The sequence below is a fragment of the Peromyscus californicus genome, unplaced genomic scaffold, assembly GCF_007827085.1.
Source record: "Peromyscus californicus insignis strain IS unplaced genomic scaffold, ASM782708v3 Scaffold_8__1_contigs__length_139910024, whole genome shotgun sequence".
In the NCBI taxonomy this organism is placed as follows: Eukaryota; Metazoa; Chordata; class Mammalia; order Rodentia; family Cricetidae; genus Peromyscus; species Peromyscus californicus.
The window spans coordinates 15,295,164-15,321,610 of record NW_026294606.1 but is presented as its reverse complement, the minus strand read 5'-3'; the positions used below and the strand labels follow the sequence as shown (position 1 = coordinate 15,321,610).

Genomic DNA, 26,447 nt, shown 5'->3' with positions numbered 1-26,447 from the left:
GAGAGAGAGAGAGAGAGAGAGAAAGGGGAGGCCACAGAGGCCAGAAAAGAGCATCAGACCCCCACAGAGCTTGTGTAACAGGTGGTTGTGAGCCGCCTGACGTGGGTGCTGGGGACTGAACTTAGGTCCTCTGAAAGAAGGGCTCTTAACCATTGAGCCATCTGTCCAGTCCTGCTGCTATTTCCAGTCCTAACTAAACTTGTGGAATCTACAACCCTCACAGCCAAGCTTCTGTCTGTGACATTTGCCATGTGCATCCTCTCTGGGTTTTTGTCTTGTTCGTATTGTTTTTGTTTGTTTTGTCTTCTCTAGGGAATGCTATACTGATATTATGGATCTTAAGATATCAATTTTTGGTTTTCATGGATTTTTCCCCTATTGTTTTCCTATCTTCTATTCCACTGGATTTTATTCTGCTGTTTAAATTTAAAGCAAAGTAACTAAAACTAAGTAAAAATTTCAACTTCTATATTCAGTCCTGTTACCTACATCTTTGGTGCCAACTGCAGTAGTGTGAACATTTCCACACTTGGGCCTGGGGTGATGACTGTTATACTTTATTTTAAAATGGTGGAAGGCGATCTTGGTGGGTTGGAGCCAAGGGACCCCAAAAAGTCACGCCACACAACACAGCCCACATGGAGGGTTTACTGGGGAGACAAGAGCTGAGGAGAGAAGAAGAGGCAGAAGAGAAGGGGCAGAGATCTTCTCCTGGGGACAAGAGCAGCAGTAGAGAGAGAGAGACAGGAGGTGGACAGGGCCTGCCTTCTATAAGAGAACGTAGGGAATGAGCAGGGGGTGCTCTTAGTGGCTGCAGCTGAGGCCATATCCTGTTAGGACCCTAAGGACAGGCCAGTACAGATGCCTGAATGCTAACAACGACCCTGCTGCAAAAGGGTGGCGTTCACTTTCCAAGCAACCCCACTTCTCTTAGCTCAGCATCTTTTCTAACTTCCCTGAGGTTTCTAGGACTTCTCAAATCCATCCTGTTCTCTCCATGACCCGGCCTTGGACCCAACTTTGGACCTGTGGCCACCTCCCTCCTTCCTAATCTTCAGATCTTGCTCTCTATTCTCATTTCTGCTTCCAGAGGCATGCCTCCCTCAAAGAGTCACATGCATCGCCCTGTCTGACTCACGGCTCCCAGGACCTGGGCTTCTGTGGGCTCCCCATCCAGAGAATACATGACTCTCCCACAGGCCCCAGACATAGCTGCTATTAGAGGGGATGGATGGGATGGGCACTGAGTAGTTTTATGCCACTTTTGACCCCTGTATGACCAACAGGGTAGGAACTAGGGACAGGAGCTGACAGAACCAGAGTTCCTTGTGGCATTGGTTTACACATCCCACCCTGGGCTGCCCAGAAAGACGGCTTCCATCTTACTGAGCTCAGCCAAGTTCAGGGGGACGCAGACTATTCAGGAGGTAATGAGTGACACCTTGGCCTGAGCGTGGAACGGGAGAACAGAGACTGCTTGTGGGCCATAGGTGCTTTGGCAATTTCCAGACTGTGGCCTCTGCCTTCTGGGCTTCTGGGAGGCCCTGATTTGCCCACCAAAGGTGCAAGCAACTTGATCTGCCTCCCACTCAGGCCCCTGACCACCTGTCCAGTGCCCAGAGCCCATGAATCACCCGGCCCTCACAGGAGGAAGCAGTGATAACCCCGGACCTCAGCAGGGCCACCCGGATGCTGTCTGTCTTAATCTGGCTGGTCTGGCTCAGCACAGCCTACTCCCCGCTGCCCCAGAACCTATCCAAGCTCCCAGTGTCACTCATGTTGGCTGACATACCTGTCCACTGTCCCTCATGTCCCCACTTCTTCCCGTAAACCATAGGGGATTGGAATCTCTTGCTTGGAATCTCCTTCCTTCTTTGGCAGGCCACCATCTCTCTTTGTAAGACCCACTCAGGTAGTTCCTCTTCTAAAAACCATCACTGTTCTACTCTGTCTCTTCCAGGAGCCTGATCACTCCAATCTCCATGAACTAAACGTCCTGTCCACCATCATGGCTCCATACCATTGGGTATAGGGTCAAGTATGCAGACTGTCTTCTGAGACAAAGTGGGCCATGGGGAGGCTTGCTTGACTGTAGCAAACTTTCTTGGACCACCACCATGATATGGAGACTTATTATTAATTATGAATGCTTGGCCTTAGCTTAGGCTTGTTTCTAACTAGCTCCTTTTTAACTTGTTAACCCATTTCTATTAATCTATGTGCCGCCCTGAGGCTCGTTTACCTCATCTACATACTATCTGTCCTGCTTTCTTGCTTCCTCCGTGTGTGTCTGTCTGTCCCCTTTTCTCTCTGCCTAGCAGCCCCACCTACCCTCCTCTGCCTAGCTATTGGCTGTTCAGCTTTTTATTAGACCAATCAGGTACCTTAAGCAGGCAAGGTGAAACAGCAACACATCTTTACATAGTTAAACAAATATTCTATTCCACAACACTTGACTGCCCCAAGGATGTCATTCCCTGCTTAGCTGTGGGACTTGAGAAGGTGGGGGAGCAGAATGTTGACAGGTTGAAATGGACGGTGACCAAAAGAGATGGTGTGTCAAAGTTGAATATAGGGGTGACAAGGCAGTGAGACCCAAACAGGCCCTTGTTGGGGGTGTGGTCTCTGTACTGGGCCCCTCCTCTCTGAACCAGCAGGATGCAGCCTGAGGCCCTGGACAACATTCAGAATTGTCTCTTAGATCTGCAGTCTGTCTATCCAAAGAAAGGGCAAAGGATTTGATGGGTTGGAGACACACACAAAGCCATGGAAACAACTAAATGATACAGAGTTTATGACAACAATAAATAAACAAGCCCAGAGGGAAAATACAGAAGAGTAAAACCCAGAACTGTCACCTGGGTGTGCCCCCAGCCCTAGTTGCTCCCTATGAACAGGAGCCAGCCACCCTGGCAGGCCGCTACCACAGGCAACCCTAACCCAGCACCCAGAGAGTGATGGCGATTCCACGGCAGGAGCAACCCACCCACTGGGAAACCAGGTCCCCTGTGATACCAGTATGACACATAACATAGATCCCAAATGTGGGCGGGACATGCTGACCCCCAGCCATGAACTGCACTGTGTCTGGAAGGCAGAGCCAGGCAGTCCACAGCAAAGAAGCAGGTTTTGTCTCCCCAACTCAAAGGTGAAATGGGTGCCTTTCTGACCAGTGAGAAGGACCCAGTGACTCCATATGGCCCTTCCAGGAGCTGGCATAGAGACAACACAGCTTATCACTGCAATCCTGGTGGTGCCCCAGGGGATCATGGTTATTCCCAGGTCGCAGCTCATGGGAACTCCTCCCAAGTGGTCAGAGCTCCCAAATCATGAAGGGCCCTAGAAAAAAGGGGCATGCTGTTCTCCTCAACTGCCAAAGGAGAAAAGAAACACTGACATTTCTCCAGGCAGGGCCAGCTGCACCCTGGAACCAATCCCACTGCCCAGGGGACTCCACATGTTTGTATAAGAGTCCCTGGATGTGCATGTGGCTCAGCTGGAGGGTGCTTGCCTATCCTGCACAACACCCTGGGTACCACATTAAACCAGTGTGGTGGTACATACCTGTAAACCCAGCACTCAGGAGATGGGCACGGGAGAATCAAGGTTATCCTCAGCTACATAGAGAGTTTGAAGCCAGCCTGAGCTATATGAGACTCGTCTCGTAAGAAAAAAATTCCCTATGAGACACATAAAAGAAATAATAATTGGTCTATTACTATTGGACAATGCACAGAAAGAATTGTCCCTCTGTGGCAGAAAGGGGGAAAAAAGATGGTTGAAACGATATCTAGGTGGCCTGTGTGCTTATTAAATTAACCAACATGAATGGAGGTGTCTCCAGTCTCCTGTGTGACACTCAGTCTGTCCTCTCCCATTCAAGGCTAGGTAGCCCCAGAAATCGGTCGTGGGTGGCATTTACACTCAGACCCCATTGTACTTGGCTCAAGCTCAGCCACGTTGGGAGAATGGCACTGTTGTCCCATTTTACAAAGAGAAAGCTAAGGTTCCTGCTCACTGGATGGGGAAGGCAAAGACGGACCCCACCCTGACATCAGTACCAGAAGTGAGACTCACCCCCTCTTTCTGCTCCTTCCTGCCATGCCCAGTACATCCGCTGTTTGGTAAACACCATGCACAGGGGCAGGGCCGGATTCCGATTTGGAAACTACTCAGGCTGCATCAAGGGGCCCAGTGTGGCCCGGCCAACAGAGGACAATTAATTACTGGGATCATGCAGAGGCCGGGCTAGGGCCCAGCGCCGGGTGTTTACACCGTACTCGTCTGTTTGGGGCCAGCAAATCCGTGTCAGATGTTAATGGAACTGCATCATTTTTCTGCCGAGGTGGCATCCCTGGGGGGGGGGGTGGATGAGAAGGAGGCTGGCTGGACTCAGACTGAGCAGTGGGCGGCTCAAGAGAGAGGACACCATCTGTTAGGCTACAGGCAGACTGGCCGGCTCCCCTCCCATGGCCTTCCCTCACTCCATAGTGGACACCACCCAGCATGTCCACGTCTCAATAGAGCCTGTGGCCAGGGTAGGGGGGTGGGTCTGGACACAAAAAAGAGTGTGAGTTGCAAAATGTGACAAAGTCTAGATTATAAGGACACCAAGATCCAGGAACACTAAGTGTTTAATTAAGCATTGAGTCGGGAGAACACCCCAGAAGGCTCTGGCCACAGGGTTCAAGGTTGCCTGGTATCACTATGCAGCTGGAGGCAGCCTCCACCTACCCTCACATCTCAGGACCAGCCATCCCACTGCAAAAGCTCTCGGGGTAGACCTGGTCACAGGAAGGAGGACTTGATTCCTTCCTTTTCCAGCTGGAAACGACCTTTTATCAAGACAGCAATGCAAGAAATGGCCAGGAGGGGCGGTGGTGGTGGCGCACACCTTTAATCCCAACACTCAGGAGGCAGAAGCAGGCGGATCTCTGTGAGTTCGAGGTCAGTCTGGTCTACAGGGTGAGTTCCAGGTGAGTTCCAGGACAGGCTCCAAAGCTATACAGAGAAACCCAGTCTCGGGGAAAAAAAGAAGGAAAGAAAGAAAGAAAGAAAGAAAGAAAGAAGGAAGGAAGGAAGGAAGGAAGGAAGGAAGGAAGGAAGGAAGGAAGGAAGGAAGAGGAAGAAAGAAAGAAATGGCCAAGAGGGGCTGGAGAGATGGCTCAATGGCTCAGAGGTTAAAAGCACTGGCTGCTCTTCCAGAGGTCCTGAGTTCAATTCCCAGCAACTACATGGTGGTTCACAGCCATCTATAATGAGATCTTCTGGCATGCAGGCATACACACTGGCAGGATACTGTACAACAAATACACAAACAAATAAATAAATCTATCTTTAAAAAAAGAAAGAAATGGCCAGGAGAGGGAAATGGCCCTGCCCAAAGTCACAAAGGAAGCCAGGTCCTCTGGGCAGGATCACTTCCTACAGGGTCCTGGTGGGGAGAAGTTAGCCTAGAGTTCCTCTGAGGGAAGTCAGGGCTATTCTGCCCACTCTGCAGATGACAGAGCTGAGCCTACATAGCCAGAGTGGGCGAGGGCTTGTCAAGGGATGGGGAAGGGAGGGGGTTCCCAACCTCTTCTTTCCACTTACATCGCCTCCCAGCTCCTTCTCAACAAACTTGATCCTGCCCCAGGGCCTTTGCCCCATGCCTCCCTTCAGGGTCTCAGTGCTCTGTGTGCTCAAGTCACCCCCTCAGAAAGGCTGACATGTACCCAGCTGCCTCTTCCATGGGCCTACCTAGGCTTAAGAGCAAAGTAAGTCACAAGAATGTGTGGAGGCCCTGGCCAGCACACAGCAGACACATGGGAAATGTGATCACACCAGCTACAGGGACACTTAGGAAAGCTCTGACCCTCAGTCCTGATACCCTATGACTTATTCCAAGTTCTTGTGGCACCTTCTCAGAGGACTACAGTGACACTTGACAGTGGACCCTCAGCTCTCCTACTGAACCAGTGTCCAGTTTCCTGATGCCATGGACCTTTGGTGGCCATGTATCCCAGTCCTGCCCTGCCTTAGTGTCTCCATCTGCAAAGTACGACCCTTGTTTAAGGCAGAGCAGTCTAGGGTGGATGCAGACCCAGATAAGTCTGGGGACAGAAAAGGACCCAGAGGGGAGGGAGTGGTGGAGGGTGGCGACTGAGACCCTTGCAGGGGTCTAGGTGGAGGGCGCTGACTGAGACTCTTGCAGGGGTCTAGGTGGAGGGCTCTGACTGAGACCCTTGCAGGAGTCTAGGTGGAGGGTGCTGACTGAGACTCTTGCAGGAGTCTAGGTGGAGGGCTCTGACTGAGTGAGACCCTTGCAGGGGTCTAGGTGGAGGGTGCTGACTGAGTGAGACCCTTGCAGGGGTCTAGGTGGAGGGCGCTGACTGAGACTCTTGCAGGGGTCTAGGTGGAGGGTGCTGACTGAGTGAGACCCTTGCAGGGGTCTAGGTGGAGGGTGCTGACTGAGTGAGACCCTTGCAGGGGTCTAGGCCTCAGGGAAACCTTGAGAGCTGCCCTCCTGACCACCATCTGCAGGAGAGTATCTCTCAAAAGCCCAAAAGTAGTGGAACTGATTGGGCTTCACTTAAAGTCTGCTCTAGCAGCTGTAAAGTACTGTGCCTCAGTTTCCCCATGGCCCCATGCAATACCTTTTTCAGAGAGTGGTTGTGTCATGTGTGATGACATGTATAAGAGACGATATTGACACTTGTGCTTAGGGTAGCTACTGACTGAGCCGATGCCATTTTTCTCGTCTCCTTCCCAGCACGTGCTTGTAACTTTGTTTTATGCCCTGGGGGAGAAGTAACCGGTGGTCACTGGCCTGTTCCCAGCCCTGCCCTGCCCCCTGGTGTTCATTCTGAGCACTGCCCCCCACGGGCTCTCAATAAGATCCATTTCTTCCAACAACAGGTTCAGGGACTGGCTTCAGGACCAGGTGGACAAAGGGTCTAGGTATCTAAAGGAGGGCACACGGGAATAGAGAGCCACCATGTTGCTGCTCTCCTGCCACGCATAGAGAAGATGAGAACATGCCGGGACGGGGTGGGAGGGTCCCTTGCTTCTGGCTCACTTCTCCCTCTGCCTCCTTGGGCCAGCTCCTTGATGTGGGCTCCCTGGGGCCTGCTCAGGGGTAGCCATGGTCCCTCATTTTGTTTTGGCCCATGGGTCTGTCTGAGAAGCCTGAGGTCTGGCTGACCAGGAAAGTGCCAGCTCCAGTTGGGCTGCACTGAGACTCTTCCTAGAAGCTCACAAAAGTCAGTGATGGAGAAGGAAGGAGCCGTGCCTGGTGGGTCCTTCCTGTGTTCTTTGCCCACAGACATACAGGCTGCCTGGCACACAGCAAAAGCTCTCCACATGGTACAGGCTGGTTGGAAGGCAGCATGGATTGGAGCCAGGCCCTGGGAAATGCTGGGTGGCCTCGGGAAGTTCCTCCCAGACCCAAGATCCTCAGGTCCTTGACAGCCCTCAGAGCCATCTTGGGAAGGGGGTGGATAGATCAGCCTGCTGCAGGAATCCTGGGCTCCAAACCTTGCCCACCTGAGGGAGGTGTGAGGCCCAGATGTTGGACTTGGGGTGTGGCTGCATGGAGGAAACCCGGGCTGGGTGCTGACTCCTATGTTTCAGGGATAGGGTGGGGGCAACCCAGAGTAATCTCTGGGGGTGGTAGGAGGGCCATAGACCACCCTGTGGCTCATTAGGGTTGAGGGCAGGAGAGGGCATACACACCCAGGTGCCTGAAGCCTGCAGCTCAGCATGGGCCCAAGGCGCCACCTAGTGGCAACACTGGGACCCACCCCCATGGACAAGGGGGTGTAGCTGCCCCTCCCCCACCACAGGGCTCAGTCACAGCTCAGGTTGGAGCCTCTCTTCTGAGCATCCAGCAGGCTCCAGAGAACATAATGCTTAAAGAAGAGGGGCTCCCCCAAGGTCATGTGATGTGTCACATGGCAGTAGGCATGAGGAATGACAGCCACCAGTCCATATCCATCCCCTGGGCATCTGCTTCCAGGCTTGCCAAGGGTGTTGGCAGAGAGGTCTCCTGCTAGCTCCTTCTATCTAGATGACCTTGGCTACAGACTGGCCTCCAGCTTATTATCTAGAAAATGGGAGCCCACCCTCGTGTCCAGCTCTGGTCACTATCGCTGGGTGACACCCAGGGACATATGGGGCTGGGAGGATACAGGGACCTGCTCGGCAGGGCGTGGCCTTCTTTCTCGCATAGTTGAGGTGCTGCCTGAGAGACTCACACATGTTCTGTGGCTGTTCACCTGTTGCTATCAGCTTCCCCCTGAAACGGAACTGAGCCTCATCTCTCAGCCTTTGCTGAGCATCTTCACCTGCACGCCGGACATCCTGTGATGACATTTTAGGGAATGGCATGGGAAGGGCAGCTGCTGGTGCCTTGCTGAAAATAATATCAATGGTGGCCAAAAGAGGCCCCCCAGGGATGCCTCTGGCCAGAGCCCACTGGAGCCAAGTAAGCCTCACACCGTGGGGAACACAGGAAGGGCGGAGGCCTCCTCACTGGGCTCTGGCTGGCCTACAGGGCTAGGGTCTCACTCAGGCTGCCACCCTGGGGACCCCAAGAGTTCTTCTGAATGCACACTCCTGCTTGACATTTCGAGGCAAGGTGGCTTCGGAGTACAGTCTGAGGCTCTCCCCGGGGAGCGCTGCACCCACGGCCCAGGCAGGGGAGCTGGTCCCATCTTCACGTGTCCCATGGGGTGACAGAAGGGCGGTGAAGGAGGCAAGTACGACAAAGACATGGTTCTGTACAAAACCTGAAATAGTTTTACTTTTTTAAAACTTTGGCCTAAGTTGCCTTAGACCTCATGGACTCGATACAAGAGTAATATGAACTGGGAAATAGAACACTTTAATAACCACGATAAACTTTGTTAGAAATGTACATGTCGCCAAAATAATAATAAAATTAAAAAGAGAAGGAGAGAAAACAGCTTGATGCCCGGGTTAAGATTATAGAAATGTTCACAAGGACAGGGTCAAGGAAACCTTAAAAACACCAGTTCTGAGTAAGCCTGGGGCCCGCGAGATGCCCCTCTCCCAGCCCCGGGCCCTGGGGATGGCGTCCCTCCAAACAGGTCAAATGGGAGTGGATAAGGCCTCCGCCAAGCTGCATCTCCTCATGGACAACACATCCGGGTAACGGGTGTAGAAACAAACCTCATAAGAAATGTACAAATATAAAAAGCTACAAACATTAATAAATTACAGCATCACGAAACACAAATACTTCACAAGGTGCTAGTAAAATAACTGCATCCCCGACCCCTCGTCATACAAGAAGGAGAGCGAAGAGCTGGTGTGGGATTGGAGACGCGGCTTCAGGGCGTGTGGGAGGGAATCTGTGTACTATCCGCTCTGAGAGACAGAGTGTAAGGCTGCGCAGACGCCGTTGTTTTTCAGGCAATACCTTAGTTCCTACGAGGAAAAGTAAGAAGAGTAACAAAAGGAAAGAAAGAGAGAAAGAAAGAAAAGGGGGTAGGGGTCGGAACCCGACCATCCATCAGAGCCAGGGAGAGGGGAGCAAAAACTCGTATAAAGGTTAATGAAGGACTCTATAGAAAGAAATTCCTAGAGATACTTTTGCTCTTATAAAAAAGAAGTCATTTAAAAAGCTATTTACACGCTACATTCTATGAAAAATATGCTTCCGGAAATACATCTAAAATGAAAATACAGGATTGCCTGAGAAACAAACCCAGCCCCTCTGTGTCGATGGGTGGACACGCCACCTGGGTTGGCCCATGCTCATGATGCCACCCAGGGGCTCAGACAAGCGCTGCCATGCTGGCTCCAGCCCTGTGGCCCTGCCCACCTGTCTGCCCACTCAGGGCAGGGTGCCTTGGCCTAGAAGTGCTGTTCCAGAGTGGGGCCCCTCCACGTGGCTTAGCCTGGGTCCCCTGGACCCTAAGACGTGGCTGAGCTGTCACCCTTCCCCTGTGACCCCACAGTGGCTCCTCCACCCACTAACACACCAACCTAACTGTGGGTCCTGACAACCGCAAATGTCCCCAGGCATTCGGGGTGTGACACCCACTATCTAGCCTGCTACCTGCCGGCCAGGAAGCTGGGGCAACCTCTCCTCACTGGCCAAGTGCCGTAAGACTCACTCAGGAAGAGGAGGGAGGGGACATTCAATACCCCACAGCTCCTCTCTTTCTGTGTCCTTTCTTTGCCTTGTTTTACGCCTTTGGAGGCTGCCAGCCTGGGGCCAGCTCGGACTCGGGCTGGTGAGCGTGGCTCACTTCGCCTTCCTTGAAGGCCTCATGCTCCCAAGCAGAGCCATAGAGGTCACCAGGCTCTGGTGGGGTGCCTGGAGGTTGTCCTGAAACCGGAATGGTCCTTAAGTTGGCAGGGCCACTTTCAGGAACTGGTCACTCTAAGCAACTTGAGAAAGGATGTCCATGTTCACAACAAGGGACGGCCATGCTCCGCTCGCTCCACCTGCTCAAGGGACAGATGCTCGTGTTGGGGAGAGGTGGCTGGGAGGAGGCAAGGCCCTCCTGGGCCAGATGGCACAGCCACCCTCCTGGGAGGGGCTGATGTAGCGGGGCTCCGGGGGTCCTGAGCAGAGCAGAAGGATCCTGGCTTCCCAAGCCTTAGAGGAGCAGTTTCCCATTCCGATGGATCTTCAAGATCTTTCCAAGCCTTTGCTTGGCGGTGGCCATGCCCTTTTTTGTACGCTTTCCTACAGAGGTGAGGAGAGATTTTTTTTTTTTTAATCAAGAGTGACAGCTAGAGCAGAAAGGGATCCCACAGGCCCCTAAGTGCCACCCACCTCTATAAAACCAGCCAGCTAGGCTGAGCCTTGGGCTCAGAAGTCCCTCATGGAGCCCAAGTGCTTGGAGGTACAGAGACCATCATGGACTTGGTTCAGGATGGCGTGGCTAGGAAGTGAGGCCACCCTGGGCCCCAACCCCTGGCAACAGGGCCATCTAAAGTACCACCAGTAAATAGCCATGCCACCAAACTTGGACCACTAGGCTCAGGCTGGAGCGGAGGTAGGCGGGATGAAGGAGACTACAGGGGTGCCACAGGCCTGGCTGGTATGATACTCACCCACAGAGGGGCTTAACTCACCAGCCTGGCTCAAATCATACCCATCTTCATCTGTGGTAAATGGCCGGCCACATGCCTGAGTCAGCGCCCTGAGCTGAGGACTAGTCAGTCCTTCAGTTTGTAATTGATAAGGCCTGTTCAGGCCATATCTCCTGACTTTAGCCTATTTCTTTCACTCGACTAAGCAGGCCAGCAGCAAACACTCGTGGGAAGGGTGGGGGCCGTGCAGATGCATGGACATTAACTGTCTCAGATGCCCAGCACCTGCCGTCCTGAGGCCAGAATCCCCCTTACAGTGTTCTTCCTAAGGGCAGGGGCAGAGAGGGCAAAAGGGGTACCTTTGGCAGCAGTGTTGTTGGGGGATGATGCAGAAGGCCGCCTCTGTGTGAGAAAGACTCCGGGGGCCATGGGCTGGGAGGCACGGCCAGCCTGGGCCCCTGAGAATGTGCCGGCTGCTGTGTATTCGTGGTCAGCCAGGCTACTGCTGTGTGATTCAGGTGGGGGCTCAGGCGAGCTGCCCTCCTGTGAGGCCTGGCTGCTGGCTGTGCTGGTGGAGGCCGGGGTGGTAGAGGCTGGGGTGGTGGAGGCCGGGGTAGTAGAGGCTGGGGTGGTGGAGGCCGAGGTGGTACCCGTGGAGGTGGAGGTGGAGATGGAGGGGGAGGCAGTGTTAGGAGTCGGCTTCCTTTTGGTGTTCTTCTTCTTCCTGTTTTTCTGCTCCTCCTAAGAACAAAGTGTGGAAGTTGTGCTACCCATCAGCTGCCCCAGATACACCACAGTGGGGCACAGCCAACTCGGCCTCCACCCTGATGCAGGCTTCAGGGGGCTTGGACCTCCACCAGGTAGGGAGCACAGAGAACAGTGGCTGGGAGGCCTCTCCCACCGAGCCCAGGGCGGAAAGTCTGGCCCATGCTAGCCACTGTGAGTTCTGCCAGGAGATGACCAATGAGAGGAGATGGGGGGAGCAGGTGGAGACGGGGGGGGGGGGGGGGGGGGACGGGGACGGGCAGCTCCTGCCTGTGTGCTGTGTGCACCACTTGAAGCGCCAGGACCCCGGGGGATGGGAGGAGTTCCCAGAGGCATTTAATGAGGGCATCCTGGGCACCAGAGAGCAACCATATGTCTGTGAGAGGTGCCTGGCTGGCTGGCTAAGGGGCATGGGGCTGTGTACCTCCTCAGAATCTGGAGTCACTATCCGGCCTGACAGTCCCTAGCCTGGCAATCTCCACCCAGGAGGCAGTGGCTGAGGTGTCTGGAGGTCAGCCTAATTTCACACAATGGAGATTTCCTCTTGTAAGGGCCCTCAGTCTCCTCACCTGCTGGGACAGCTTGGCTGCAGCAGCTGCCAGCCCAGTCTCGATGGAGGCCACTCTGGTCCCCTCACGCACAGGCCTGTCCTGTCTTGGCACCGACGGGCCAACCCTGGCTGTGGAAGACACGGGGAAGGCCAACCAATCAGGCTCTGGAAGTAGTGGCCCATTTACCCCAGACCATCTCTGAGTCTGGGGCACCACAAGCATCTTTCTGGATGGGAAGCCATATCACATCTGTTCTCCCCAGGTTGGTGCCACGCTGAGGTATCTATAAGGGAGTATAGGAGGCCCAGCAAACTGGGCAAGGAAAGCCAGGTAGGCAGGGGTGGGCATGCCTGTTCCCACCCACCACCCCAGCACGTGTCTGGTGCCCCTCCTGGATCTTCTAACGGAAGACACTGGAAAGGAAGGGCCCAAGTGAGAAGGTTCTAGAGTAAGATCTAGGCTCAGAGGTCCCAATACACAAAGCAGAGCCCCAGTCAGGGCCCTATGGGGAGCTGTCCAAACTCTTCTGGACATGCCTAGAGCCACGCCTATGTCCTCAGTGGCCACGTGTCAGACCCCCAGCCCGGCTCTACCTGTGGGGCTGTAGGGGGCATCATCTGAGCCTTTCCTCTTCTTTGACCGGGACTTGAAGACAGGATTATCTTCGTCAGACTCCAGTGAGGGGTAAACTGAAGGAGGCAATAAGAGAGCAGGCCCCTGAGTGGCTGGGTGCAGCCAGGGCTGGGGAGGGGCTGCTGCTGCAGGGACCCAGGGATCTGTCCTTAGGTTCTCAGACTCGCTGTGCTATTGAAACTGCCATAGCAAGGGCACCTACACGTGGCAGGCGGGTATGCAAGGGCACCTACACGTGGCAGGCGGGTATGCAAGGGCACCTACACGTGGCAGGCAGGTGTGCACAGACCGCCAGCCGCACCCACCCCAGGATGGCCTGGGGCCTGAAAGCCCTCAGCACTTGGGATCACTGCTCACAGGGGCTTCAGGAGCCTGAGACATGCAGTCCCTCTGGAGGCTGCTACAGTGGGGAGTGAGAAACTGAGGCAGCTGGGCTAATCCCACTGTGTCTGAGGTCCCAAGACCCTCCGAGCAAATCGGAAGAAGGTGCTTGCCTCGTAGCTTACATGGCCATTGGGGTGCTTCCCTGGCACCCCTCCCCCAGTGACCCCTGCACTGTGGGTCCTACTTCCCCGATCAACAAGGCCAACTGAGGACTCTCCAATACTGGTGATTCTGTGGGTGGCAGCAGGCCTGGCCCTCCAACCCACAAAGACAGTGGAGACAGGAGTTCGCTCTGCTGCCAGTCTGTCCATCAATGTAGAGCGCGCACACCACGGGGCCTGGATCTGCAGCAGCTGCAGGGCAGAGCCCTCTTTCAGGAGCTCTCACAGGGGCCTAGATCAGTAAATCCCAGCCTCTGGCCACCAGGAAGGTACTGGACTAAACCCAGTCAGCCATGGGGGTGAGAAGCCCGGGCCAGCAACACTGTTGGAATGCTCCCTCAGGTGGGGTGAAGAAATCGGGTGCCTAAGTCCGGCAGATTCTGCTGGTAGGAGGCCTGGTGGTTGTGCCCATGGCAGAAGGCCAGAGCCTTGTTGGTTTCTGACCTCACATATGGCTGCAGGGTCATCTTCAGGCCTCAGTTTTTCCATCTTACAGACAGGGTGGGTACAGTGACCCCAAAGTCCTGTCACTGCTAAATGCTCAGCTGCAAAGACACCCGTCAGGCAAGACCTCAGAAAACTAAATACACAGTGACCTTTGACCCAGCAGGGCCCACTCAGAAACACAGCATCCGTGGGACAAGAGTACAGGTCCCAAGAGGAACCTGTACCCACAGGTTCACATCAGTCAAAAGAAGAGGCCAAGGCCAGGGATGAACGCACGCATGGACTTACAGTATATTTCCTACACACAGGAAAGAATATTACTCAGTCTGAAAAAGGAAGGAAATTCTGGCACGTGCCACAGTATGGAGGGCCCCACAAAGAGTCACATGTTATAAGATCCACTTAGATAATGTGTCTAAAACAGATCCACAGAGATCTGAAGAACCTGACAAGTGGTCAGGGCTGGGGGAGCGACGAACTGTGGATGGGGACATAGGGCAGACATTCTGAAAAGGACCATGGCTGGAGTACCCAGGCCACCAAAGGATCGTATTTTGTTTGACACGGGGTCTTACTATGCAGCCCTGGCTAGCCTTGGAATTTACTATGTAGATCAGGGTGGCTCAGAGCACAGAGATCCGCCTTGTCTGTGTCTCTGGAGTGCTGGGATTAAAGGCAGGCACCACCACACCCCAGCCCAAGATGGATTTTACAGTCTGGACTGTAGATCACCGGCCTCCTTGACCAGTTCCTAGCCAGTGCTGCCCCCTACAGGCAGCAGCCCTGCCTGCAGCCACTCACCGTAGTCTGAGTCCTTGAAGCAGGCATCCAGGTGGTCCTGCTCCTCGTAGTCCTCCAGATCCACACTGTTCTTGGCAGTCCTCTTCAGCAGGCGTTTGCCCGTGCCTTTGCTGCCACCGCCATTCTTCCGGGCACCGTGAGCTGCCAGCGAACCACCCTTGGCCTGGCCAGTGCCCCATGTGGTCTGCAGGCAGGAGTCCGAGGCCTGCAGGTTGGCCATGGACAGCATTCCCTGAATGGCTTCCTGTGTGCTGGGGGAGGCAGGGGGCTGGCTGGGGACAGAGAGAGACAACAAGCACTCAGCCATGGCCTTTGACCCACAGCCAGGACATTTGGATCACAGACTAGAGCCCGTAGCCCACGATCCACAATTTGTAGTTCAAGGTGCTGTTACTGGAACCCAAAGCCCAGAGCTGCACACACACTCGGCCTGGACAGCCAGTAGATGACAGAGTGATGCGCACGGGCTGGTGACTTAACAGTGGGAAAGGCCTGTCAGGCTCCTCTGTACACTCAGCCACACTCTGGGGAGGGAAAGAGGCTCTTGGGATGGAGCTGGGTCACAAGGAAATGCACAAGGTGGGCAGATGGAGCAGCTTAGGTCTTACACCGTCATGCACTGGTTCTTACAATGTGAGTTGGCCAGAGGCTCAGCTACCTGAGTGCTGTACCCTGCCAGCTCTCTATGCCCTTCCACGGCTGACCCTGACCTCAGTCCTAGCCAGGAGCATTCCTTCTCCTCACTCCTACATTGAAATGGAGAAGTCCTCACTTCTCTCCCAGACACACTATACCAAGGTGATCGATGCCCAAGTATGAATCCACACCCTCATCGACACCTATACCCTCACCCACACCTGCATCCATATATATATATATATATATATATATATATATATATATATAGATATAGATATAGATATAGATATATATAGATATATATACACCTGTACCTCATCCTCAGCTACACCTACACCCTCATGTCCGCCTATACACACACACACACACACACACACACACACGCTCACCTATACCTATACTCACACTCATCTACATCCACACCTACACCTGCATATACATCCATCTACACCTGCTCCTACACCCTCATCCACACCTGCACCCTCATCTATATCTGCACCTGCACCTAAACCTCCATGCATACCTGCATGTATGCCCTCACCTACACCTGCACGTATGCCCTCACCTACACCTGCATGTATGCCCTCATCTACACCTGCATATATGCCCTCACCTACACCTGCACGTATGCCCTCACCTACACCTGCATGTATGCCCTCACCTACACCTGCAAGTATGTCCTCACCTACACCTGCATGTATGCCCTCACCTACACCTGCATGTATGCCCTCACCTACACCTGCACGTATACCCTCACCTACACCTGCATGTATGCCCTCACCTACACCTGCATGTATACCCTCATCTACACCTGCCTCCACACACTCATCTACCTGTACTCAGCCCTGCACTCTCCCCATGTACACCTGTATGCACACCCATATCTATATCTGCAACAACACATCTGAGCTCAGCCAGGCTCCCCTCTCTGGGTCCCTCCATGCAGACTTGCAAGCTTTCTCTTGCTCCCCAGTCTTCCTCTCCTCTAGCTCCGTGGAGGAATGCCCACAGAGTTCCATGTGCATTCTTCTGTGGAGTCCTTGTTGCCATGCCCTTTTTGTGCTTGTCTAGCAATGTCCTTATCTACTGTCCCATGCCCTCACCTCGGCTGCACTGGTGCCCTGACTTCCAGAAAGAGCATGTCAAACTAAGTTCAGGGAGCAGTGCTCACCATTATACCATAGACCTGAGGCCTGGCTGCTGCTGAACTGCACAGGCTCTTGGGGCTAGGTTTTAAGCCACTCCTGGGTAGTTTCCACAGTCTCCACCAGATCTCCCAACAGGACCCAGCTCCTGCTTCCTCAGCACCCTGTGCTGGCCCAGCCTGCTCACCTCCTCCAGCCTAGACTCCCCACCTGTATAAGCCACAGCCACCTGAACTGCTTTAAAAATGCCTACACCTAGGCCCTGCCAGGAGATTCTGAGTCAGGGTCTAGCACAGATCTAAATGTCACCTGATGCCCAGGCAAAGAGCCAAACTTCCCATGACTCCATGATGACCTGGCCCAGTGAGAGCTCCCTCGGGGGACTTCCTGGTACTTAGTTTAGCTCAGCAGCCCTACAGCCGAGCCCAGCCTAGAAAAGAATGGCTTACTCCAGCTGGTGAAGAACTCCTCTACCAGTACCAGGGGTAACAGCTACATCAGCCACCTACATCAGTCTATCATGGTCCATACTAGAGGCACATAAGATCCCACTGTCCCTACCCTGTACTCTTTGGTCCCTTTTCTCCTGAGACTCTTGCATCAAAGTCCTCTTGTCTCCAGCTTCTACCTTGCTATATCCTGGGAACGGCATCCAAGTATTTGGAGCACTTTTAGAAAGACCTTTGCCGGAGAAAGCATGCCAGCCTCTGAGAAAAGGGTGTTAGGAGATGATCTCATGACAAGCCCAGGACCAGAATGGTGATGAATGGCAGTGAGAGCACACAGTATTGTGCAGACCAGGTATCCCCTCCATGCTTCCCTCCACTTGCTCAAGATGACACACGTGTGAGACAGAGGTGGGCAGACCCCCCGCCTTATGTACCGGCTGAAGGACCCAGGCAGAAGGGATCTAGAAAAGCCACAACTCAGAAGCATGAGGATTCTAAAGACAAGGGCCCTGTTTGGGGGGAAGGGGTGTCAGAAGAGATGGAACAGCCCCACTGGGGCTGGACAGGCAAGCTTAGACAAAAGCTATCTCCTAGGCTAATGCCCCACGGACCGAGGGACATTTCCTGAGCCTGAGGAGGAGAGGGGAGCCACTGTCTCCACAGCCCTCCGAAGCAGCCTCCTAGTCTGAAGTCAAAATGGAGGGTCAAGTCCCACAGCCCTGAGTTCTGCAAAAAGCAATGCTGAAGCCTCCCTTGTAAAGCCAGCCCTGCCCTTGCAAAATGCCTGGGCTACGTTTCACAGGCCAGCAGCTGCCCGGGCACTGCCCAGCTGTGCCAGTCTCATGGACTCCTCTGAGCAGGGGCAGATCACTGTCAAGAACAAATAGCTCACCTATACTCTCTAGGTGCAGAGCCCTAAATGCAGGTCCCAGGGAAATGCCAAGACATCCACCATGAGGGTCCTAAACACTGAGGGTAGGACCCCCACGAGAGCCCATTTGGGCATGAGCTCTACCCACCCATGCCATCTGGGTGACCCCAGACCCAGCTGGCCCATCTATCTGCAAGGTTGCTGGAGAATCAATGAACAGAGTTTAACCAGTCAGCGTGGAAAATAATACTTTAATCCTCCAATTACCATACCCAAATCCCCTCCTTTTCCCACAGCGGTAAACACCAAGCAAACCATTCACAAGAAATTAACATATTTTCCTCCGTTTTCTTCAGCTGTTTTTTCCCAAACAGTCAGTACTTAAAACAGAGCAAATGGACCATCAAAAACTGACCTATGCTCCAAATGGGAGACTTTGGGAGAGGAACTGCCCGCGGCAGGCTGAGGGGGCTGGCTGGCCTCTGAGGCTCCGGCAGACACATGTGTGAGGACACATGCAGTGTCTGCTGAGCACTCTCCCCAGACTTGGGGCACAGGGCCATGGCAGCTCCAGTTTCTCATTAGCAGACAGTCCCCTCCTGGCCTCACAGATAAGGGCTCAAATGGCCTCATCTGTGTTCCATCTCAATGCCACCCAGAGTTCCCTCTCCACAACACCCATAACAAGGTACCTGATGGCTAGGACCAAGGCCCTGTCTGCCTTCATCCTGGGTGGTGCCACGTTCACCCCATGTTCTAACTTCCCAGACCTTTCCATTGAGGTCATGGGGGATCCAGGGTGTTGAGGAGTCTCTCAGACCCCAAGATGAGTCATTGAAGTGTTAGTTAGCATGTACTTTCTGCCAGAAGCCAGGCATCCCGACCACCATTGACTGTGTAAAGTCCTGCACGGGGGCCACAGTCTGGAATGTGGAGGGCTGTCGCCTCCAATGGGGAAGAGGCCACAGCCAGGCTTCACCTTGTGGCCACCAAGCTCTCACTGCATCATGTCAGGCTGAGCCAGGATCCTGGGCCCAAAGCCATGCACACATCTCCCATCATGCTTCACTCTCACTAGGAAAGCGCCTGAGGCTGGCTGGCTGTGAACATGATACTGCGTTCAAAACAGCAATCTATGAAATAAAATATGGCCAACTAATTTAGCGAAAGCTTGTTTCAATCAAGCCCTTAATCCACCTTACCGGAATCTTCATATCATCTAGGCCTGACCTAGGCCTCCACCTGCTGGAGCAGCCTTGGAGTCGGTGTGAGCTGCTGCCTGAGGCAGTCATCTAAAAACTACTCAGGCAGATGTGGGAACAGGCACCCAAGAGGGGCCTATGGGACTTGCCTTCCTGAATATGAGGGACCATGAGGGACTGGCACTCACAAGTGGACAAAGCTCAGAACCCAACAACTCTTTAGCAACCCCAAGTTGGGCTCCTGAGTCAGGTCAATACAGTGCTGTGGAATATTAGCTTAAGATGCGTTACATTTGTTTATGCTGTGCAATTTTTGTTTAATGGTGCAAAGATGTGTTGCATTCTTTTATGTTGCATTTGTTTAACTCTGTAAAGCTATGTTACTTTGCCTGCTTAATACACCTGATTGGTCTAATAAAGAGCTGAATGGCCAATAGCTAGGCAGGAGAGAGAAATAGGCGGGGCTGCCAGGCAGAGAATAAATAGGAGGAGAAATCTAGGCTCAAAAAAAGAAGAAGGAGCAAGAAAAGGAGAGGAGGACACCAGGGGCCAGCCACCCAGCCACACATCCAGCCACAGAGTAAGAAGGAAAGAAAGATATATACACTAAAGAAAGGTAAAAAAACCCAAAGGCAAAATGTAGTTAAAGAGAAATGGGATAATTTAAGTTAAAAAAGCTGACTAGAAACAAGCCAAGCTAACACCGGGCCTTCACAAGTAAGAATAAGTCTCCGTGTATTTATTTGGGAGCTGGATGGTGGGCCCCCAAAGACTAAAAAAAACACCAACTACAATCCAGAGCCTGGGCCTGCCTCTGCTACCTCTAAGCTGTGGGGCCCTAAGAAGGCTAAGTTCCCTGAGCCTCGGTTTCTTCAACTATACAGTTAGAGTACAAAGCTGTCATGTGACTATAGAGTTGGGAGGAACTACTGTTGCTGGTGTCTTAGGGAGTGCAGGCTGTGCCCCCTCAGTCACCGGTCAGTGCCACACCTGGAAATGCCACTAAAGTTTCAATGAGAAATGAACAACGGACAAGTGCTTGAAACTCAAATCAACAGTGCGTGACAGGAAGTGGGACCATCATGAGTGAGATGAGGCCTAGCCAGGCTATTCCGCAAGCCTGAGTCCCACTATGTGACCCGGCCTGTGCCCCGGGCCAGCCATGCTCTCTGCGTGCTGCACGATGCAGTCAGGGCCCACCTGTTGGGGTTGTACTCGAGTGCCCCGACCTCCTCGCTGGCCTGCAGCAGGTCCAGGATGCCTGCTGCAGAACTCCCACTCTCCTTCTTGACTTTGGCGTTGCGGCCCGGCTTGGTGTCCGTGTCGATGTGCAGAGAGCCCTCATCAGAGGAGTCGTCACTCTGCAGAGCCAGGGACAGAGCAGCCAGTCAGGACAGGGCACTGAGAGCAGCGGGGGGAGGGGGAGCTTTTTCCCTTCAAGGGGTTTTCAAGAGTTTTCAAGAGCTCTGTTCTAATGAACGCTACAGAATAGTCTCAGGCTCATGCAATGGACAAAGCCCTCATAAGACAGATGTGGGTGCCAAGTCTTTCCTGAGGTTCTTGAAATCACAGAGGTTAAAGTTGTCTTCACATCCTATACTGCTTTTCCAAGAGGAAGCCCCAGAATTCCATCAGGATGCTGTGACTAAAAACCTCTGGCGTGGATAAGCTTATCCCAGCAGGTGGTTCATGTTCTTCCTGGGCTCCCCAGGAAACATGGGATCTCAGCAATGACCCTTTTCCTCTAGAAAGCCAGTCTTGGAGGTCATCTTAGTATAAGAACCCTGCTGGCGGGGAACCACTCCCTGTCACTCCTTTACCTGGGGACAAGCTTCGCTGCATTTATCTCCCATGGATCAGGCCCAGAGGAGCAGCTAGTCCTGGTACCATGGACTGAGCAAAACCCTGTCCTTCCTATGCCAACTCCACAGCTGAGCCCAGTCCACAGGCAGGGCGAGGGTGGGTATCCTGGCACATCAAGCAGAAGCAGACTGCAGAGGTGGAGGACACAGCTAGCTGACTCACCTTGTATACCGCAGAGTCCAGCTTTGGCTTTGCGGCGGGCCTGAGGAGAGCCTCCTTCTTGTCCAATAAGACTGAAAGCACAGCAGACAGGGATCGATGAGGCCTCCAGGGGTCTGCTGAGACCACCTGGAACCTCCTGCCCACGCCCACCACACTCACAGGACAAGTCTCTTTTGGGGGCGTTCTTCTTCCTCCGGATGGGAAACTCATCTATCTTCAGCTCCCCATCATCCGATACATATTCATACTCATCGCGTACAGGCTTGGCTTTGTCCTCCTTGAAGCTCTGCAAGGTCCCAAACACACCAGGGCTGCCCGGAGGCCTGAGGGCTTTGGAGCTGGAGTAGAAGGGATAGATCAGCAGGTGACCCCAGGGCCCTGAGGCCAGCAGGCAACAGAACCTTACAGGGACCTGGAAGAAAGCATCCACTTGGAAGGCAAGAAGCTGGTCAGGGGCTATACAACCATTAGTTCCACTGTGGGAAGTCTGCTCACGGGGAGGCACATGGCCCAATCCTATAGCCTCTTCCTTCCTCCATGTCACCTGGTATGAGGCTCAGGATATACAGTCAAGCACTGTAGAGAAAGATCTAAGCAACTGAAATTCTGGAATGATCTATCTATTTTGGTTCTGACAAGCACAGCCTCTACCCTCCTTGCCAGCCTGCCAGAGTGTAAATAAATCCAACCCTCGTGTCTTTTTCTCCATACTTAATTTTGAAAAACAAAACAAACAAACAAACAAAACAGTAGCACCCAGGGCTGAGCCACAGTGCACCTCCTCTGGGCTATGAAATGTGTATCTCTCTTCTTGCTACATCAAGGCAAGGATGCTGTGTTTTCCCCAGGAGTAGATCAGGCTTAGGCCATTCTGGGCCTTCAAGACAGACTTTTCTCAATAGGAAGGACAGCAAGCTGAACAAAATGCCAGCCGTGTTGACAGACGGCACACCAGGCCATAGTAGCCTCCAGCATCCTCAGGAAAGGCTGTCACGCTGCGGTCTTACAGCACAGACCACCACGCCTGTGTACATGTATATACATATGGCTCTAGAGGCTTATCTATTTTGTGTGCATTTCTAAACCACGTGTCATAGAACTGATGTTAGTGGAAAGCTTCTCTGGGACCCAGAAGGGACACTTCTAATGAAATGACAAGCAGACTCATCAAATCAGGGTAGCAAGACCAGGCCTGTGTAGGTTCTACTCCACCAAGTAACTCTGAGTGCAACCACTTGGCTACATCCTGTTTCTCCATCACCCACAGGCCTTTCCCTCCATTCTCAGAAGAGAAAGCAGAGGCTGCCACTCCTGCAGGCAATGGGGATATCTCAGCAGGACACGTTCGTCACCCTACACTGTGGGAATGATGGATGCAATAAAGGTACCTGTGTGGTGGTCATTCTTCCTGCCCACGACTGAAACCGAGGCCGCAGTGGCTATGCTGAGGCTCACCTAGCTCCAGAGCTGGTGGCTTCCCTCTCTGAGTTCAGCACCTCTCCTGAGGCCCTCAGCACCCAAATCCACACATTTTTCCCCACGAAGTCATGTGGAGTCATGAATTTACCGAGTGCACCGTCCTGCCCTGCTGGCCACTGGGCTCAGAGAACTGTCTGCTGATCCTACTCACATCCTCAGAGTCAGCTCACGCCAGCAGCCGCTCTGTCAGGGCCCCCTGCTGCCCTGCTGGCCCTCACTACAACTGTACCCTCCATGTACCTGCAGACTGTTTTGGAAGCAGAAACCAAGGTGTTCGATGCAACAGAGCTGTGATTGAGATCAGCGGCTCGGAAAAGAATCACTCAAGGGTGTCAACCAAGCGTGCGTGTGTGTGTGTGTGTGTGTGTGTGTGTGTGTGTGTGCGCGCGTGTCTATGATGTGGGGGGTACATGCAGTGTGCAGCATATATGGAGTGTAGATGTGAGATGCCTATGGGATGACTACATTACTTACATATGTATGGAATGAGTATGTGATGAGGGTATATAACTATCTGTATACATACGGTGTGTGGGCATGCATGCCTGCTATGGACAGTGTTGGTGGAGGTTATGACGCTATGTGTATGTTGGTGTGTGCATGATGTCATATATACATGTGGGTGCGTGGTATGAAGTACAATTTGGAATATCCACTGGAGTGTGCATGTGACAAATGTGTCTGTGGGTACAGGATGATGCACAGTATTTGATGGGTGTGTGGATTGCATGCACAGTATGGGGACATGTATATGATGTGGGACATCTGTACATTTACCCTCACCCCTGCCCAGGCTCTCACATACCCCAGAAGTTTTCTGTTGGAGAAAGAAAAGGAGAACTTGTCCTTGTTCCCAGCCAGGGGTGACTTTTCCAACCTCTGCTCCTCCTCCATCTTCAGTAAAGAGTCAGGTTTGCTGTTCTGAAAGAAGACCAAGGTTGTCCCTGAGTCCAATGAGGGGCTAGTAGTCCAACCCATGTTATTGGACATAACTGGGAACCAGAACATTCCCAGGAAAGCTGTTCACAGATGCTAAGGCTGGCCAAGCCATCAGCATGCAGGACCCACCCTGGGATGCTGCCCAGTCTCAGGGAATGGTAACATGGACCAGAAATGGGACCGTGAAGAAGGTGAGAGACAGTGGAGGAAAAAATGGCAAAGAATGCATGTTTGGTTTTATACCCAGGGGATGGTTTATAGGAGGTCATGGGTACTCCAGACTCACAAGACTTTCCTTAGGCCCCGCCTCCTGGGGACAGGACATACCCTACCATAGGTCTACACCCCATCCTCACCTTGTACTTCCACTTGGCCTCTGATTTGCTCTTAGTTTGCTCTCGGATTTCCAGCCTCTCCACGTCATTCTGTGTGTGGACTGTGTCCTTATTGGGAACACTCAGAACACTCTTTGGGGTCTGCAAACAGAGCAGCCATGACCCAAAGGTACACATAAAAGGCGAATGGGCTTGGGTTACAATGTCACAGAAACCAAGTGGTCTACTCCTGCTGGTCCACACACAGCACATCCATCCATTCTTTCATCTGCCCATTTATCCATCTGTTCATTAGTCTTTCATTTCTCATTCAACCATCCACCTACCTACCGGTCCCTCACCCATTTATCCACCTATCCACCTGTCCATCTATCCATTCACTGCCCATCAGTGACCTAAGCACCCATCCACCTACTCATTCATACATCCAGCCCTCTCTCCCTCCTTCCCTCCTTGCCCCAGAATAACAGTACCAATGGAATATTACAAGCCATGAGGATGGCCCCAAGATGTAGGACAGAAGTATACCCATCCTGGAAGGAGTTCATGACCAACAGTCCTTAATCTCATAGGTTCAGTAAGACTCTTTAGTGAGCCCATCTCTCTGTCCTCAGTGGCTCAGGCCCTCCTAACAATCCCTTCTCCTAACCCTCTGCCCTCTCCCAGTTCTTCCTCAAACAGATGCCTTGTATATCTTCAGGGCCTTAGCCCAGGAGTGGGTTCTAGTACTTGGGAAAACTAAGCAGGGTGGCCTCTGCCTAGAGACCACCCCACATCAATCCAGTGGCCTTCCTGAGTGCTACCCCTGCCACAGAACAAACACGCTGTGCTACCTCTCTCCAGGGGGCCTCACTGCTCTGCAGGATCTGCCTGGGGTTTTGGCCCGATGTGCAGGCCTAGCAGCTGGCACAGACAGGGAAGTGTTTTGTGCAGATTTATGGATAGGCAGACCCTGGACCCCTGCACTCTCTGGAGTCCATACCCCACAGCTGGTCTCCCCTCTCCACCCAGTAACAAAGGAGAGCAAAGACATGTCAGCCCTAGTTGGCCAAGGCAGGGGCTGCAGCCTCAGCACATCACGGGGAAGAGCTCAGGCCGCACCTTTCCTTTCTTGGGTGGCTCCATCTTGGTCAGCGCCTCTTTAGTGTGGGCCTCCAGCAGGTCCAGGTTGGGGATGGTGGGTGAGGCCGACTCCTTGCATTTCTTCCCTTTCTTCTTGCTTCCATCCTTGAGCTTCAGGGTTTTGGGGGGTTTGGGGGGCTTGGGGGGTTTGGGAGGCTTGGGGATTTTGGATGGCTTGGGCATCTTCACAGTCTTGGGAGTCTTTTTTTTGGACACTTTCTCCAGGAAGGATCGAGGTGGGGTAGTCTCAATGGGAGATGGCGGTTCCTCCTTCTCCCTGTCCCCGTCACAGACCTCATCTGAGGAGGCGACAGCATTTACTTCAGGTCGGACAGTTTTGGAGGCATTCTGGTATGGGAAAAGGAAAGGGTCATTTGTGTTCCCTCTAGACCATGCCAGGACTCAGGGGACCCTCCCAGCCATGTTGGGAGAGGTTGTCAGCCCAGAAAGGCATACATAGCCCACACCACGTGACACAGTCATATTTGTTCCACATTGTCAAGTGGCATGCTCATCACACTGTCCAATAACATCAAGAAATGTTCACACAACTCGACAGCCCTGTGTGACACACTCACATTGTTCCAGACCATCGTCACTCAGTCCCCACCTCCTGGGGCTATTCTGCCCTACTTCCTCCAGACTCAGGAAAACTGGGACTCAAAGACTAGACTCGGGGTTCTCCACCCTTCTCTCCCTTCATCTCTTCTTCCCAAGCACTCTTCAAGCCCTGGGCACGACACTAATGCAGAGAAATTTCCCTGGCAGGCTCTGAGCCCACCCTTGTCCCAGGAGTCTGCCACCCTGGCATGGCCTTACCTCGCTGAGCCTGATCTCTTTGGCCAGGTCCTTGATGAGCTGTGAGGGCCTGAAGTGCTCGGGGAGCTCGTCCTCGTGCTCTGCCAAAGCCTGTGGAACAGTGGGGGCAGTGCCAACTTGGCCACTGTGTACCTCAGCCACTCCCTGTCCACCCAGCCAGGGCCACCCCCTGGGGTGAGAGGCTGCCATGGAGCAAGGCCTGGTGCAAAGGATTCTGGGGCCCTGCCCAGTGAGGCAGCTTTCTGTGCGTCACTTCTGTTAGTGAAAAATGTGTCAAGACTGGGCCTTGCCTGATGCCCCCACCAGCTAGCTAGCTGGCTGTGAGTGGATGTGAGCCAGTTCTCTTTTCCTGACCATGTGGTGAAGGGGAGGTGGGAGGGACCCCTGGACTGTCCCAGCTTTGAGTCTCAAGAAGATGGTAGCCACAGGATGGTCCCAGGAGAACACTGGCAGCCCACCTCATCCGGCCCACACATGGGTGGAAACAGGCCATGGACATGGTTCCCTACCTGGCCTCTGCCTCGAGGCCCCCAAGGCCTCCTACTTGTTCTCCCTGACCTAGAAGGGACCTCTTGTCCTTCCAGTTGAGGTGGACAGGTGCTCTGAATATTGAGAGCCCTCAATGGGAGAC

At 53.2% G+C, this 26,447-nt stretch overlaps 1 protein-coding gene across 1 annotated transcript in view; it reads right to left on the bottom strand.

Annotated features, from left to right (window-relative positions):
• Window positions 1–8,755: 8,755 nt before the first annotated feature.
• The window catches only part of Phf2 (PHD finger protein 2), a 74,088-nt gene continuing 56,396 nt past the window's right edge, over window positions 8,756–26,447 (bottom strand). The window contains exons 11-22 of the mRNA XM_052727986.1: window positions 25,817–25,906; window positions 24,977–25,345; window positions 23,897–24,016; window positions 23,407–23,522; window positions 21,282–21,460; window positions 21,123–21,193; window positions 20,298–20,458; window positions 14,792–15,063; window positions 12,959–13,054; window positions 12,384–12,493; window positions 11,409–11,790; window positions 8,756–10,699 (exon numbers count right to left, since the gene is read on the bottom strand). Coding sequence (XP_052583946.1) covers window positions 10,611–10,699; window positions 11,409–11,790; window positions 12,384–12,493; window positions 12,959–13,054; window positions 14,792–15,063; window positions 20,298–20,458; window positions 21,123–21,193; window positions 21,282–21,460; window positions 23,407–23,522; window positions 23,897–24,016; window positions 24,977–25,345; window positions 25,817–25,906 — 2,055 coding nt within the window. The 3' untranslated portion in view covers window positions 8,756–10,610. The remainder of the gene's footprint in view (window positions 10,700–11,408; window positions 11,791–12,383; window positions 12,494–12,958; window positions 13,055–14,791; window positions 15,064–20,297; window positions 20,459–21,122; window positions 21,194–21,281; window positions 21,461–23,406; window positions 23,523–23,896; window positions 24,017–24,976; window positions 25,346–25,816; window positions 25,907–26,447) is intronic.